This window comes from Lemur catta, chromosome 21 (genome assembly GCF_020740605.2).
Source record: "Lemur catta isolate mLemCat1 chromosome 21, mLemCat1.pri, whole genome shotgun sequence".
NCBI classification, from domain to species: domain Eukaryota; kingdom Metazoa; phylum Chordata; class Mammalia; order Primates; family Lemuridae; genus Lemur; species Lemur catta.
The window spans coordinates 24027461-24042624 of NC_059148.1; the positions used below are offsets into that span (position 1 = coordinate 24027461).

Sequence of the window (15164 nt, forward strand, 5' to 3'; positions counted from 1 at the left end):
ACCCGTCCTCCAAACTGTTATTTAACAGAGACTGCAGCGTTTTGTGTCCCTATTGTGGCCTCCATTTCATCTTCCATGCAAGAGGCCCCTGAGGGAGGGAGAGAGGTAGCCAGTCAAAGGTTTCTACAAGCTGTCACTTTAAAGAAAGACACTCCAGGCTCTGGATGCCAAAGGAATGTGACTGGCAACCAGAGGAAGACACAGTTTGCAGTAGATGTCCCTGCAGTTTTTCTAATTCGCTTGCTTCCCTCCCCCAAAAGTAGATAGTGAGGCGTTCCCACCTGGGTCCCCGTGAAACGTGTTCTCCCTCTCCCACCTCTCCAACCGTGGGCCTCCTCTGGCTACGGGAACTTAGATTATTTTTTGGAGGTGGGGACGTCAAGCCACACGACACTTGTCCTCCTTCCTCCCCTCCCATGACAGATCGTTAAATTATTCCAAGGGAGCCAGAGCTCTGAGGCTAAATTACCACGACGGCCGTATCATGGCAACTGTACCTGTCTCTGGTTCTATCACTTTCTTCTGCAGCTGCAGCCGCCGAGAAACTTGCCTGAGAAAAGTCATTATCGGGGCCGGGTGGGAAATCCACGACAATAAGTGTTCCCCTCCCAGTGCCTCGAGCCCATTAGAGCAGCGCCCCAGTTGGGGCAAACCTTGCATGTGTCAGGAAGCAAATTAGGGGGATGGGGGTGTTCCGTATGTGATGTAGGTGCTTATGGTGACAGGCCACAGCTCCCCGTCTGCATTTGCAGACAAAGGGGCATTTGATGACATCAGGGTGTTTAGGAAGGGGGTGAGGCAGAGAGGGCCCCTTTCTTTGTGCATTCCTGATTTTTACCCTCGTTTATTCATTTCTCGCATTACTGAGTGCACGATAGGGCCATGGCGGATGCGTTGTTGGCCAAGACCAGTGAGGCCCCTGCAGTCACAGGTGGAGAAACAGACGATAAATCAGGTGGCATCAGAGAGTGGTCGCACAGTGCAGACTTGTCGTGGGGCAGCTGGGTTGATGGTGCCTGGGAGTGTGGCTCAGTGGGCGGGGAGGACATCCCTGGAGAGGTGCCTCTGACCTGAGACTTACAAAGACCAAGGCAGAAGAACATCGGGTGCCCTGGGTAAGTGTGGTGGCTTTAGCCCACCGTCCAACCATTCACAGTGTCGCATCATCCTGCTCCCCAAGAGAATCTGAAGCCACTTGCAAGATGACCCTCATGTGGACCAGAGTGACAGGCAGTGATGAGTCAGAGCTGCCATTGAGTTGTCATCGTAGAGGGCAGAGCTGCTGCCAGAGAAAGGCTCAAAAGCAAGAGGACACCAGGAAGAAATACCCCAACCCCTCTCTCTGGTCACCCTCCAACCTTCCCTGCCAGGGAGTCATAGTGGTGCTCCCCATAGGGCATCTGGGAAAGGGACAAATGGAGCCCTGTGCAAGTCGGGGTGGGGGAGAGCAGTATTTGTGCCAGAAAACTTAGGCTAAGGAAAGTTCCTACGATGGAATACTGGATGTAGCCTGAGCTTCCTGGCAGCCTAGGGAATAAGGGAAACAGGTGGTTCCCTGGGTGCCATGGATACAGGGATCAAGGCAGAACATTTTTTTCTTAGCACTAAACTCATAGGAGGAAGGAATGAACTAGCCATCGAACCATGGTTGAAGGGGCCAGGGTTTGAGATGTCAATGGGTCTTTTCTTCCCCCTTTAAAAAAAATATATATGTAAATATTATTTTTATAGAAAACGTGCATGTAATATAAAAGCAGTAAAAAGGTCTAGAATAATCGCTAAACGTCTGTCGTAATTTGGTTGTCCCAAACCAGAACCTGAAGGAAGGACTTAGGTACAAGCAAGTGTGTTATATGCCAACCCCAGGGAGCGGGGAGAGCAGGCTGGGGGAGGAGCGATCCTCACACAGGTGTGTCGTCATGGCCACTGCTGAGAGATGTGCAAATGCTGTCCAGAGTGGTCCCCGAGTCCTGTGCTCTGGTGGGCACCAGTGAGGACTGATGCCCGGGCTTTACCTTCCCTGCACTATGGGTTGAGTGAGCTCCTGGGGCACAGGGGAGGGATGCCAGCAGGGACAGGGATGCCAAGCGCTCCCAGAACTGCCCACCCCAGCTGCAGCCACAATCCACTATGGCAGGGAATGGACGCAAGTCCCAGGTCTTAGTTGTGTCTCCCACGGCAGCCGGTGCGGCCACTCCAGAACTGACACTCTGTGCACACGTACGTCTCCTCCCCAGCCCTTTTCTTTTCTTTTCTTTTCTTTTTTTTTTTTTTTTTTTTTTTTAGCTCTTCGGCACCTAGCTTTTTCTTCTTTTCACTTAATTGCTTATCTTGGTGATGGTCCAGTTTGGGGGGCAGTTTCCTAATGTTGTGCCTGCGCCATGACTGTGGACCGCTCTCCTTCAGTCCCCGTGCCTTGGTGTATGTGCTGAGTTGGGGGGTGTGGCTGGGAGAAGGGAATGCCCTCTCCCCTCTGGGCACCATGTCTTGTCACTCCCAGGGCAAGGTGGGAAGATAGGTTGTCTCCTCTCCTGGTCACTGCAGAGAAGCTCTGGCCTGGGGGCCACTGTGGCCGATGTCAGGTTCAGCCATCGGTGAGGGTGAGCTCCCTGGAAACAGTCCCTCATTAAGGCCCCTCAGATAAATGACACATCGGGAGGCAGAGGTGGCGAGGCCTAATGAGGCTTTCTGCAAACCTCCCTAATTACCAATTGACTGGATCTTCTCACAGCCTCTAATAAGTGCCCCCATAAGTACCTGATTAAGGAAAACAAATAACTCAGGGAGTTGGGGGTAGAGACACCTGGTTCTCAGGGTGATGTTGTCAGGACCTGGTGGCAGGGAGGAGGCCCCGAGCTGGGAGGACAGAGGTGGTGTGATGCCTCGGGGCAGAGTGGCTTTGGGTGGGAATGAGATGGGTCTAGGACAAGGATCGTCAGCCTTTCTGTAAAGGGCCAGAGGGGAAATCTGTTCAGTTTCATGGGCCCTACAGTCTCTGTCAAGACATTCAACCCTGCCCTGGCAGCTTGGAAGGAGCCCTGGACAAGCCGGAAGGGAATGGGCATAGCTGTGCTCCAGTAAAATTTTATTTACCCAGAACACTTAGTAGGCCAAATTCAGCCCACGGGCTGGGGTTTGCTGACCCCTGATCTAAAAGAACCAGTTCCCTTTTTCCTCCTTTTTCCTCTTTACCATTTAATATGGGAATTGCTAGGCTATGTAGCATAATGTGCCAAAGCACCTTAGAAAGTGGGAGTGAGGCCTCTCTCAGCCGTGGCTTCCAAATGACCTTGCAAAGCGCCTGCACACAGTAGGTGCTTCACCAGTGCGCGGAGAGCCTAACCAGACTTGGATTCTGAAGACCAGCCTTTGTGAGCGCTCGTCCCAGGGGCTGCTGTCCTTGGGGCTTCTGTCCTTTTGCATTTCAGCTGCTTTCCTTGCTGCCTGCTCATAGCCAACCCCGTCCCTCCCCCAAATGCTTCCTTCCTGAGAACCACGTTAGTCAGGGGGGACTAGACACACTGCCCTAATGACTTAGCCCCGAACCATGGTAGCTTGGCGGGGCTACCGTGCATGTGCGCATCCAGTGGGGGCCGGGGGTGGGCTCCACTCCAATCCACGGATTAGCAAACTTAGGCTCCTGTGCCAGCCATCTATTTTTATAAATAAAGTTTTATTGACACCTAGCCATGCCCTCATCTGTATATTCTCTGTGGTTGCTTTCATGCTACAGCAGCAGGGCAGAGTCACCAAGCCAAAAATATTGATGATCTGACCCTTTCTAGGAAAGGTGTGTATCCCTCGTCTAATCCATGGCTGTTACTTCTTGAAGCCTTTTAGGAACCTGCCACTGTTAATCCCTGTGCCCTTCTCAGCTACTCTGGGGTGAGAAATTAGATAAACAAGTTTGTAAAGTAAAAGTAAATAGGTTTTTAGTGGGCGAGGAGACAAGTGCCAAGGGCTTTCCCACTGGAGACAGGCAGAAGCGTGGGCCGTGGGCTTCGGGCATCGTTTCGTTTGCAAGGGGCCTCTTTTCTTCCTTTGAATTCTCTGGATTCTAGATGAGCGAGTGATGACATCTTGTGGCTGTAGCAGTCACGTGGCTTTGACAGGCGTGACTTCCTTTGCTCTAAGCCCCTTGTTCCCTGAGTCTCTGTCCTAGCCCCTAAGAGGTGGCGTTGGCTCACATTTCATTGTTGCCCCCTCCAAAGAGGACTCTGGTTTCCTGAACCATGCAGGGGCTCCTGCCACCGTTGGGGAGCCCCCAGCATAGAGATGCCCTCGGAAAACCACGTGGACGTGTCTGGATATTGAGGTGTCATCCTGTGCTTCTCAGAGAGGACAGCACCCCGGTAGCACAAGCTGCCCTGTTGTAGATCTCAAATCCTCCTGGGACGCTTTCCTCTTGATCGGTAGGTGGAAGCTGGTATTGGAGGTTGTGGGATGCCGCTTGCTGTTCCGAATGGAGAGACCATCAATGGGGAGTTGTCTTATCTCCCAGGGACTGGAACTTTCTGCCTGTCCGCATGTGCCCCCTGAAGATCCCTGTGAGTTTCTACAAAGTCAGCCGAAGTTCTCCCCGAGTTTGTAAGGTCTCGCTGCTCCAGTTTCCCCTCATCTCCACTGCCCTGTGCGTTCTCTGGTTGGGAGGATCTAGGGTCATTGGAAGATGCTGCCCTTAGCTCGAGGAATTAAAACAGGCCGAGCCCAGTGCGGGAGAGCCGTGCAGGGCTCGTGCGGATCCACTCGAGATCATCCGGCTCTGTGCTGTGTGGTCCTCATGAGGGTTCTGGGCATTGGAATGGAGCCACACAAACGAAACTGATCGGGCCCTCTCGCTGTGTGCAGGTGCTGAGAAGCTGAGCGGCCAGCCTGAGTGCAGCCTGCTCAGGAGGCCTGGCCGTGACCAGCCAGCAGGTGGCATGAGGGGGTGGGGGCCGGGGGCACGGGGTGTCTCCCTGGTCAGCACCCTGGGCTCACCCTGAGACAGCAGGTCCAGCTCCTCCTGTGTTTCACAAGGGAGCTCAGTGCACTCCCCCTGCGTCTCCACTAACCTGCTCCCACCACAGCCTTCCAGGCTCCTGGAACCCGGCTGCAGCCTCTGAATCCAGGATCAGAGGTTTCCAAGAGTGTGGGCCTAGAAGTTCACCCCTCAGTGCCCCTTCTTAGGACAGCAGCAGAGACAGGCGAAGCAAAGACTACAAGGCAGACACAATGACAGCCACCGCCGGTGACTTCCTGGATTTTCCCATCTCCTGCTGCCATCCATTTCTGGAGTTACCGTGGAGATACCGGGCATGACCAAGACAATAGCAAAAAGCAAAATATGTGGCCAATTAATTCCTGAACCAGGTTTAAACTAACAGGAAAGAGGCTGGTTGTTTTTGGTTTCTCTCTTTAAATCTTTGTCCTTCCTCTTTTCAAACCTTTCGTGTTCTGAGGACAACAACACCAAAAGGTGTTAAATTGGTTCTGAACGTCCACCTCTGCCTGGCCACATTCTTGTAACGATTTCATTAGCCTGAATTATCCACTTTATTTTCTGGTAATGGGATTAGCTATACTTGAGGCAGCCAAAGACCAGAGAGGGCTAGAGCAGGGGAGCGTCCACTGTGTGTTTCATTAACCTCTGGCAGGGAGGTGGCACTGGCCAGGACGTGTGCCCCAGGCCAGAAGTCGCATCTCCATCCTGTCCCGGAAGGAAGAGGGAGCATGAGCTGTTTCAGTGGGCTTGCTCAGCCCCAGGGAAGGCAGGGTGCCCGGCACTGGCTGAGAGATGCCTCCTTGGACACAGTGTCTTCTAATTATCTTGTAAAACTGGTAGGACATGTGGACAGGAGGGAGAAATGCCGCTTTTTTCAGGGCTCCAAGAATCACACAATCCCCTCTGACCCTCTCCTGCTTAAGGCCCCTTGGTTATCTCAGCTCTTCGCTGGAGCCACCTGGGGTTCACCAAAAGGGTCTGACTGGCCTGGCCTGCTCCTTCTCAGCTTTGAGCCAAAGCTCCACCAGAGCTTGGGAGTTGTCCCTTGCTTGGCACCGATACAGATACTTTTAATGGACAAGGGCATGACCAGCAATAGCTTCCATTCATTCAGTTCCTGATTTTTGCCAGGAACCGTGGTTCATTCAGGGCAAGCGCAGCCACACCTGCCGGAGACCTCCCTGTGCAGCAGATCACAGCGGCAAGACCCTCTCTGTCCCCAAGGAGCTTACAGTCCCACCGAGGCCACATTATTTGAGCACACCTGAGAGGGCCAGTGGGCTGCAGGGTGCAAGAGGGAGAGGTGAGAAAGGCCCTGTCATTTGCACCAAGGCCCGATCTCAGGTAATAAAGAGGTAAGAGAAGGTCTCGTTTTGGAAGTAGACCGGCCTTCTTAGAACCAAATCGGAATGGAACCTAAACGTGGAGGGCAGTACCCAGGCAGCCCACTGCCTCTGTCATGTTTGGCAACACAGCATTTAAAATATTTTAGCTTTGTTAACGATATTTTTAAGTCTTATTTCTTAAAAGAATCTGGATTGCAGGCTTCTTTTGAAGAAGAGGAAGATCTGCCAGTCCTAGGTGCAGATGTCCACCTAGCTGTGTAGACTAGGACTGAGTGGTCCACCCCTTGGGTGGAGCCGGGGACTCAACCCTGAGCACAGTCACACTCCCTGGAGGGCTTGGTGCAGCCCCAGACTCTCTGATGCAGAAAGACAGGACGTTTCTAACATGCTCCCAGGTGATGCGGTGTTGCTGGCCCGGGGACCAGGCCAGCCTGGAAACGACTTGCCCAGGGTCGCCCAGCTGGCAAGGGGCAGAGCAGGCCGGGAGCTCCGTCTTCCAGTGCCAGCCACTCCCCCACCCCGCGCCTCGCAGGAGAGTCCGTGGCTTCCGTCTGGAACACAGGCCCCAACTCTGACTCAGAGATACCATTTAACTGCTCATCCTGGGCTTTCTCATCTAGAAAACGAGAGGGTCACGCTTGCCTGGAAAGGGCCCCATGAAAGGCTATTGAGAAAAGCTAAATGCTGTCCTCTGCGCCTCTTGCTTTCACTTTCTTGGAAACCAGACCATTTTTCAGCCTCCAAGAGGCAAAAATGAAAGGGAGTATTGCGTTGATGGTGATAAGGTAACCTTTCTACATCCGGCTCTCACCGTGATGAGCGTGAGTAATTGGAAAAGTTCAGTCTAAAAGGCACTCTCGGAAAAGAGAGCAGGAGAACAAAAGAGGAAGAGACTCCGCGCCTAAATATACCTCCATTAAACAGCTTGCAGAGCTGTTGCCCCTTGTGCAGAGTGGGCTTGACTCTGCAGCTCGTGCACACTCGCTGGCACAACCTCCGGGGGAGGGAAAGCCTCTTGCTGCGGCCCGACCACGCCGAGACTCCCTGCTCGCGTCTGCTCCTTGGCCGGGGCTGTCCGTGAAGGGACAATGTCCGCTCTTCCCACTACGCCGGGCCAATCCTCCATGCCATTGTCCAGGCACTAACCCCTTGGTAAATAATCGAATAGGCCCCCTTTTGCTTGCTGTGATTTATTCACTGCACTTGAAGGAATAAACGTGGGTACTTTGGAAGGAGTATTGATCGTCGAGGGCCAAACACTCCTTGCAATAACTTGTGGTCGTAAGAACATCGTCCTAAGGGACAGACGGAATGTTTGGCCCCCAAATGTGACTGTGTCTCCACAATAGCATATGGATTATAGGAGATAATTCATGTAAAGAATAAGGACCTGACACTCAGGGAGAACTCAGTAAATATTGACTCCGTGATGAAATGCAGGGGTAGAGTGTTTTCTGAGAGCGAGGCACGGTCCCGGGTTCTGTAGACACAGCAGAGCATAAGAGCCCTGCCATCTTGGAGCGTGCTTTCTGTTTCTAGCAAAAGGACGGGAAACATAAGTAAGTAAACAAGCCGTTTCAGACAGTGCTCAGATGTGACAGAAGGTGGCTGATGTGGTGGAGGAGGCAACATTAAAGAGACAGCCACAGGAGGCCTCTTAGAGGAAGTGGCATTTGAGCTAAGAATTGAATGACAAGAGTCAACTGCAGGAATATCTAGGTAAGGCAGGTTCTAGATAGTGGGAGCGGCAGGTGCAAAGGCCCTGAGGTGGGCACACATTTGATGGGTTCAGGGAACAAAGGGAAACCAGTGTAGATTCTCCATAGTAAGTATGTTGGGGGGGATGGGGCAGAGCATGAGATAAGATTGGAATGCAGGAAAGGCAAGAAAGAGTCTGATCGGGCACAGGCTTGAGTCCCAAGAAGTTCAGGAATTATTCTAAGGATGCAGACGCCATTAGAGAGTTCAGCCATTTGGGAGTGATGATGCCTGGCACATATGCAAAAACCTCAGGGCAGTAGTAGCTATTGAAAGCCGCTGTGGGAGTGGCGATGACTGGCATAGGCCTGTGAAACAGGGCAGCAGCACCCACTGAAAGCCACGGGGTTGATTGGATCAGCCTCTGTCGGAGGATTAGATGAGGCAGCCGGGACTAGCTGCCACCCAAGGCTTTGGTTTCTACACATCCCAGAAAAGGTGGGAGGTTTAGATGATAGTTCCCATTCCTGATCCTCCCCCACTGCAGAAATCAGCTACTGTAGACGAAGGGATGGGCTTGTCTCTAGCTGTCCAGGCGGCCTCTCTACGCCTTACCTCAGCTGGGGCCCTTTGCCACATGGGCACTTGGTAAGGAAAGGGGGACATTAGACAGGACGCTGGGCAAGGCAGCAGCCAGCTTGCCATGTTCACTGCCCAGTGGGAGCTACTCTATAGGTCCGTGAGTTCACGGGGGGCCCTTCTTTAGGACGGGGGCAGGAGAGCAGTGTGCAAAGGTCAGGCGCCCTCAGCCCTAGACCTAATCAGGAGACGTAAGTGGTTTTATCCCAGACTCCTCTTGTGTATCTGAGGAAGAGGGGGCTCGCTGCTTGCCTGCCGGCAGAGGGACTTCCCACGCAGCTCCCCCCAGCCAAGGCGGGGGTCCTTGAGAACAAAGTTAATGCCAGACCCACCGTTGACTTTAGCCTGCACCCTGTACATAGGGAGTCTTTGGCCGATTGTTTATAGACCAGTCTGTCATGTGGACTCTTAGCAAAAGCACAGGCTTGGGGGACAAACTGCCCACTTTGAGCCCAGCTCAGCCTGTTACCACCTGTGGGGCCTTGGCAGTCACTCCACCCCTTGTGGCAGGTAAGGACTTGCCGAGTGACCCTGGAGAAATCATTCACTTCTTTGAGTCTCAGTGTTTTCCATCTAGCAAATGGGAATGACATTGCCTAGCTCTTAAGGGTCCAGTGAGTTTATGCCCACCGGGTGCTGAGCATGCCACAGGGCACGTAAGCACTGAGGAAGTACCCGATGAATGGACGGATAGGCATGTGTGCGTTTAATGTGTGTCAGAAAATTGCTGGGGGTGGTATATTCGAAAGGCTTTTTAATGCCAAGAGATTTAGCCATTTTTTTCTTACCTGTAGAAGGAACAGAAGCAGCCTGCAGTCTATTCTTATCATAAAACCACCCCTTCATCTTGTTCAGATCACACCGTTGTTCCGACTCTGGGTCCCTTGGGTGGCAGCAGACTTTTTTTTTTTTTTTTTCTCAGCAGTGCCTTGAGCACAGGTGGAGAGAAGTGAGGCCAGCAAACTTGCCCATGTGACTCAGCGCTTCTGCCAGGCTGCTGGTTCTTCCAGCAGATCCCAGTGGAGAGGGCTGAGGACTTACGTCCTGAGAGCAGAGGGGCCCAGGCTCTTCGGGTTGTGTCTGGCCTCCTCCTGGGTGCCAGCTTGCGGGCTGGGGGGATCGGCTGGCCTCCCAGCCTGCCCAGTAAGCCCCCAAAACCCAGGCACCAGAACAGCTGTAAAACTGTCAAGCTCGGCATCATCTCTGGAGGGTTCTCCCCCTTCCCTGTCCTTACCTTTCCTCTCACCTCCTTCCCCGAGCCCAACACTTCAGTCAGGGAACCTGGGGAGGCATAAGATGATTCATCCCTTTTCGGTAGCAGCTGCTGGCCAGGGCTCCGGCAGGGCCAGTGGTGGGGGGGCAGCTTTCACCGAAGGAGGAGATCCCTGCCCACCTGCATGCAGGGCACGTACCACACACACACACACACATGTGTATTGTGTCTGCCTTCAGGCCTGTGTGCAAACACGACTTGCATAGCCAAGTTGTTTATGAGGACTGGGCATAATTGGCTCGCCCCACTCAACACCTCGGCGCCCCCTCCCTCCTCCTCCTCCCCCTGACCCCCTCCCACCCTCACACACCTCAAAAGAAATTAGAAACGTGACAACAAACTCCGGTTGTCGAAAACCCACATCCCCACCACCAATCCTGGGATCCCTGCGTGGTGGAGGGGTGGGGCCGCGCTGGGGGGAGTAATTGGTGAACCCAAGGTGAATGAAGTAATTGGAAAGTGAGGTGTGAGTTTGTTAGGAAGTGTGAGCGTGGTGGGGGAGGGAAGGAGGGCTGTGTTTAAAAGCCCGGTGTGTCCTCTTTATTCACAGCTTCTGATACAGTAATTGCTACTTTGTGGTTTCTATTATCTGCACAGTGGGGAACATGCTCGTCTCCTTCCCCCCAAGCGCCAGAGTCTGGGCTCGGGGGGAGTTCTGGGTGCCCTGCGGTTCTCCTCCCTCTCTGGCTCCTGGTGGCCCCGCACGGCCTCGCCCTGACAGTGGCCTCTGCCCCCAGGAGAGGAGGGTTCACGCAGAACTTCCTTCAAAAGCCGCTCTTAGAAATGGCTCTATAGACCTTGCTGTCAGATAAGAACCCTAATAATGGCTGGTATTTATATATCGCTTATCTCCAAGGAGCTAAAGGTACTTCATCGATTTCTTCTCCCCCAACCTTTTTTTTTTTTTCCTTTTTAATTCTCTTTCAATATCTCCCTGAGATCATTAGTATTGGCCTCGTATGATCCGGCGCAGTGACACAAGCCGGCGAAGCCATTCCCTGCCCCAGCTTTGTTCCTGGACTGGGAAAAGCAGCCCGGATGAGAAAGAGCTCACCTGGATCTTGAGTCCTGGGGCCATGGGGTGTAGGCAAGTCACTTCCTCTCTGGACTTGATTTTGTCATCTATAAAATAAAGGCAGTGACACTATGGTGCCACAGTTGTAGTTACAACTGGAAATGATATATTTAAAAGACGTGGCACACGCAGACACTCGTTGGTAGCCAGGTTGATAACATTGATGGTGTCTTGAAGCCTCAGCCAGGGCACATTCCAGGAAGTGTCCACAGACATCAGGAAGTTCCTTCTAAGATCCAATCCTGATCTTCCAGCTCCTCCTTAAGCCTCAGCTCTCTCTTGTCCTATTCTTAAAAGGAAGGAAGAAACCTGCTCGCTGTAACCATTTCTCTTGACTCCGTGGAGAATACTGGGATTTCTGAAGCTATGAGGGTCTTTGGAGACATCATTTCGTCTGCCATGCAGATGTCTGTCTGGAAACCCCAGACTGTGGCTGTGGCCTCCCCAAGGCCCTCCAGCTGCCTGGGGCAGGACACCCGGCTCCCCGATGCCTCCCACAATCCCTGGCAGATCCTAGACACCCTTCTGTCCCGGCTGCCCCTTCCGAGCACTCAGATGCCACTCCTGCAGGCCACAGAAGGACAGCTCCTGCAGCCTCTGCTCAGCAGCTTTTTTGTCTACCTTTTAATTATTTTCCTCGCCTTTCTCTGGACCCTCAACTGCTTACCATGCACGGAGCATCCGCAGCTCGCAATGTGCTGCAGAGAGGGAGGACTTCACCTCCACAGTCTCTCTCTCTCTCATATGTGCACATAGTCTGGCTCGTGAGAAATTAGACAGAGCTAAGAAATCTGGGCAGAGGTCGTTGAGACCATGAAGGGATAGAACAGTGTAGCCCCTCTGGGCGGAAGTAAGGGGTTTGCACGCAGTGTGGGCATAATGAACCGGGACTCAGTCTACCCCCTTTGCCCTGTGGTCTTGGGGAAGTCATTAGACCCCTGGGATTCCACGTAGGGCTTTCCTAGCCACCCCACAGGTGGCCGTCCTGCTTCACCCTGGACCTGTCCAAGTCCTGGAAAGAAAGAGGCCCCAGCTCCTAAAAGCGGCCAGTCCCCATCCGGAAGATGGAAGGGGGTTGAGACATTGTGCAGCAGAAAGAAAAAGCTCAGGCTTAAAGTCAGACATGCCCAGGGTCGCGTTATAACCCCACCACTTACCAGCAAGAAGCACTGCCTCCCTGAGCCTCGCTGTCTTCATCTGTAACATGGGGATGTTAAGACCAATAATAATTCACGTCTGTGCTGCTGTATTTACCCCACAGCCTATTTCATTTCGTCCTCCTCACCACTCTCTGAGGGTAGGTGTCACTTACCAGTGTCCGCCTTCCAGGGCTACTGTTTGCTGGTTCATTCATTCCAAAAATACCTGCAGGCATCCACTCTGGGCCAGGCGCTGGGCTCACTTCTGCAGATCCAGTGGTGAGCGAGAGAGATGTGGTTTCTTCCTGCTCTTGCGGAGCTGAGCCCCGGCCCTGGCCAGGGGAGGGCAGAGAAGTACACAGGTGTTTGCCCCACAGTGCCCAGTCAGGGAGCACAGGGAGCCTTAGGAAGGTCGGGAGAGGCTGCTCAGGGCCAGTGGCATTTAGGCTGAGGCCTGAGCACACCTGCAGGCCGGGGTGGGGTGTGGTGGGACCAGCACACCCAGAGGCAGCCTGTGCTGTGACCACATCAGGGAAGCCCCCAGCATGCTCTCCTGTGCCCTTCGGCCTCCTCGTGCCAGCTCTGAATGCTCTCAGATCCAGTCCTCACAGCCACCAAATGTGCCATCCCTGAGGTCCCAGCAGCTCTTGGAAGAATATAGACCCAAAGAAGCATGTATTGGAACAAGCCCACCAGAAAGCTTGCGCCTCCCGTTCCCTCCCTGTCCAAAGCTGCCCCGGCAGAGGCAAGGAGGCTTGGGTGCAGGGGAGACAGGCGATGCGTCTGTCGTGGGATGCAGCGGCCTTTAGGTGGCAGAATGAAGCAGGGTTTGTGGCCGACTCCTCCCCGCTCTCCAGCTCACCTTCTGGTCCCCACCTGCCCAGCCTCTGGTCCCCAGTCCCAGCCCCCTCCAGCGGGGAAGACTGACCGTGCTCCACTCCCCGTGCTCCCCGGGAGGCTGGCCTTGTCACCAGCCGTGCTGCTTGTTGCCTGCACAGAGAAGGCGCCAGGAGGGGGAGCGGAGCTGCTGGGGGAAGCTCCGAGGAGACGTGCAGATTCATTTTGAGGATTCATAATGCTGCATTTACACACCGTCCTGCCTTCAGAAATTGGGCTGGCAGATGCCTGGTCATGCTGGCAGGGCTGCGGGTTAACGCCTCGGATTTAGCTTATATCATTTCGCGAGAGCTTACGGCCTTTACTGTGTTTTTTACCCAATCGGTCTTTGGCCCTAGACTGTCGTGCGTGCGCGCGTGTGCCCAGGTGGCTGCAAGTATGTGTAGATTTTCAAATAAAATAATACCCCTCTTCAGATGCCGTGCACATTAAATATTTATCGGCAGCAATTTGTGCGTATATATTTGATAAATGGACATTAGGAAGGGGCTGGAGAGTGGGGAGTGAGACAGGGAAACGAGGGAGGCTCTGAGAAAGCCCGATCCTTTTGTCCTAGAATCTCTCAAAGGTTTAACCCGAAGGGAGCAGAGGAGGGGACATGGGGGACAGTCCAAGGCCGTGTTTACCGGTTCGATCCCTGTCAGGAGAAGCCAGGCCATTTTCTTCTCCAGAGCTTTGCCTGACTTTGGCTTAGCAGAGAGCTCAGAGGGAGGGGACGTGGGGTTTAGAGGGGTGGCTGCGTGTTGTTTGAGCTCAGCGCTGGAGAGACATGCCAGGTCTGGGAGGAGAGGTGCCACCGTGCTCGCTTGCCATGGAGTTTCCGTGTGCTCAGCTCAGACGTAGAGGCGGATTTGAAAGGTCAGGAGACTCCGCTGCTCCAAGTCCTGGCTGGCACACGTGGGCAGCCCCTCGCCCGGCCTCCTGTGTGCAAGGCTGGCACTCGGTTACCCCCACAGGGAGGGGAGGACAGGTGTGCTGGAGCTGTCAGCTCGTTGGAGAGGAACCGAAACTCTGTCAGCATCTCCGGCCTGATTGTTCCCCAACTGCCTTGTTCGATGGCCGGGGCCTGGGAGGAGAAGGCCACCATGCCCTGGAGCAGACGCGAGTGTGCATGTGTGTGTGCACAAGTGTGCACGTGCCTGCGAGCTCTTCTCACCCCCACCTCCTTTGCAGGCCTCCATCCTTGAACCCCTGTTTTGCCTTTTTGTTTCTAGCACCTTCGGGGAGCTGAAGACAGTCCGCTTGCCAAAGAAGATGACCGGGACAGGCACGCACAGAGGATTCGGCTTCGTGGACTTCCTTACCAAGCAGGATGCAAAGGTGAGACCGTGGCCCCCTCCCCACCAGCCCGGCCCCCTCCTTTCCGGGCCCTTTGTAGGAGTGTCACAACCCTGTGTGGGTTTTCTCTTTTTTCCCCTCAACCCTGCTAATTTGCACAGCATCCCTGGGGGCAAAGACCCCGGGCTTTGTGTTCGCAGGAAGGAGCAGTTTGTGTGTCTCCCACCCTGCCCCAGTTCACTTACGCAGGAGCCTGGGACACAAACAGGGAAGCAGGTGGGTTTCCCAGGCCACTCCAAGTCTGGAAGGGAGGGCAAGGGGCACCCAGGAAGCAGCCGTGGGAACACGCTTTCCCCTCACCTTCCCGCTCGTGGCCGGGGGTTCCGTCTCGTGCTGGTGACCTGTGAGCAGCGCAGGCAGGTGCTGCCGTGTACACGCGTGTGTGTAAAAGTCCCTCGAGGCTCCTTGGAGACCTAGATCGCCTTTTAGTTTTGCAGCCAGGCAGCTTCTCTGAATTGGCTCGAGGCAGCGTGGGGGGGCTTCGCGTGGCCCAGCAGCCGACGTGGGGGCAGGGGCTGCATGGGGGTCTGGCTGTATCCGCAGCCGCTGTCGTCATGGCACCGAGCTCCGGGTCACGACCCAAAAGGAAGGTGGCCGCGGAGCTGTCACGTGGGCTGCCCTCTGAGCTCTGTGCCCATGGGCGGCACCTCCCCCTCTCGGCCTCGCCTTCCCTCGAGGATGAAATAACATAACGGGGGTGTGCCGTGCGCTGGGGTCCCCTTCCTCGCTGACGAGCGTGCTTCGGGAAAGCAGCGAGCGTTGCTGGGAGTGGTGC

At 54.3% G+C, this 15164-nt stretch overlaps 1 protein-coding gene across 2 annotated transcripts in view; it reads left to right on the forward strand.

Annotated features, from left to right (window-relative positions):
* RBM19 (RNA binding motif protein 19) overlaps window positions 1–15164 on the forward strand; it is a 120897-nt gene that overhangs the window by 63227 nt on the left and 42506 nt on the right. For both annotated transcript variants that reach the window (XM_045534751.1, XM_045534752.1), the window contains exon 22: window positions 14266–14371. In XM_045534751.1, the coding sequence (XP_045390707.1) occupies window positions 14266–14371 (106 nt within the window). The remainder of the gene's footprint in view (window positions 1–14265; window positions 14372–15164) is intronic.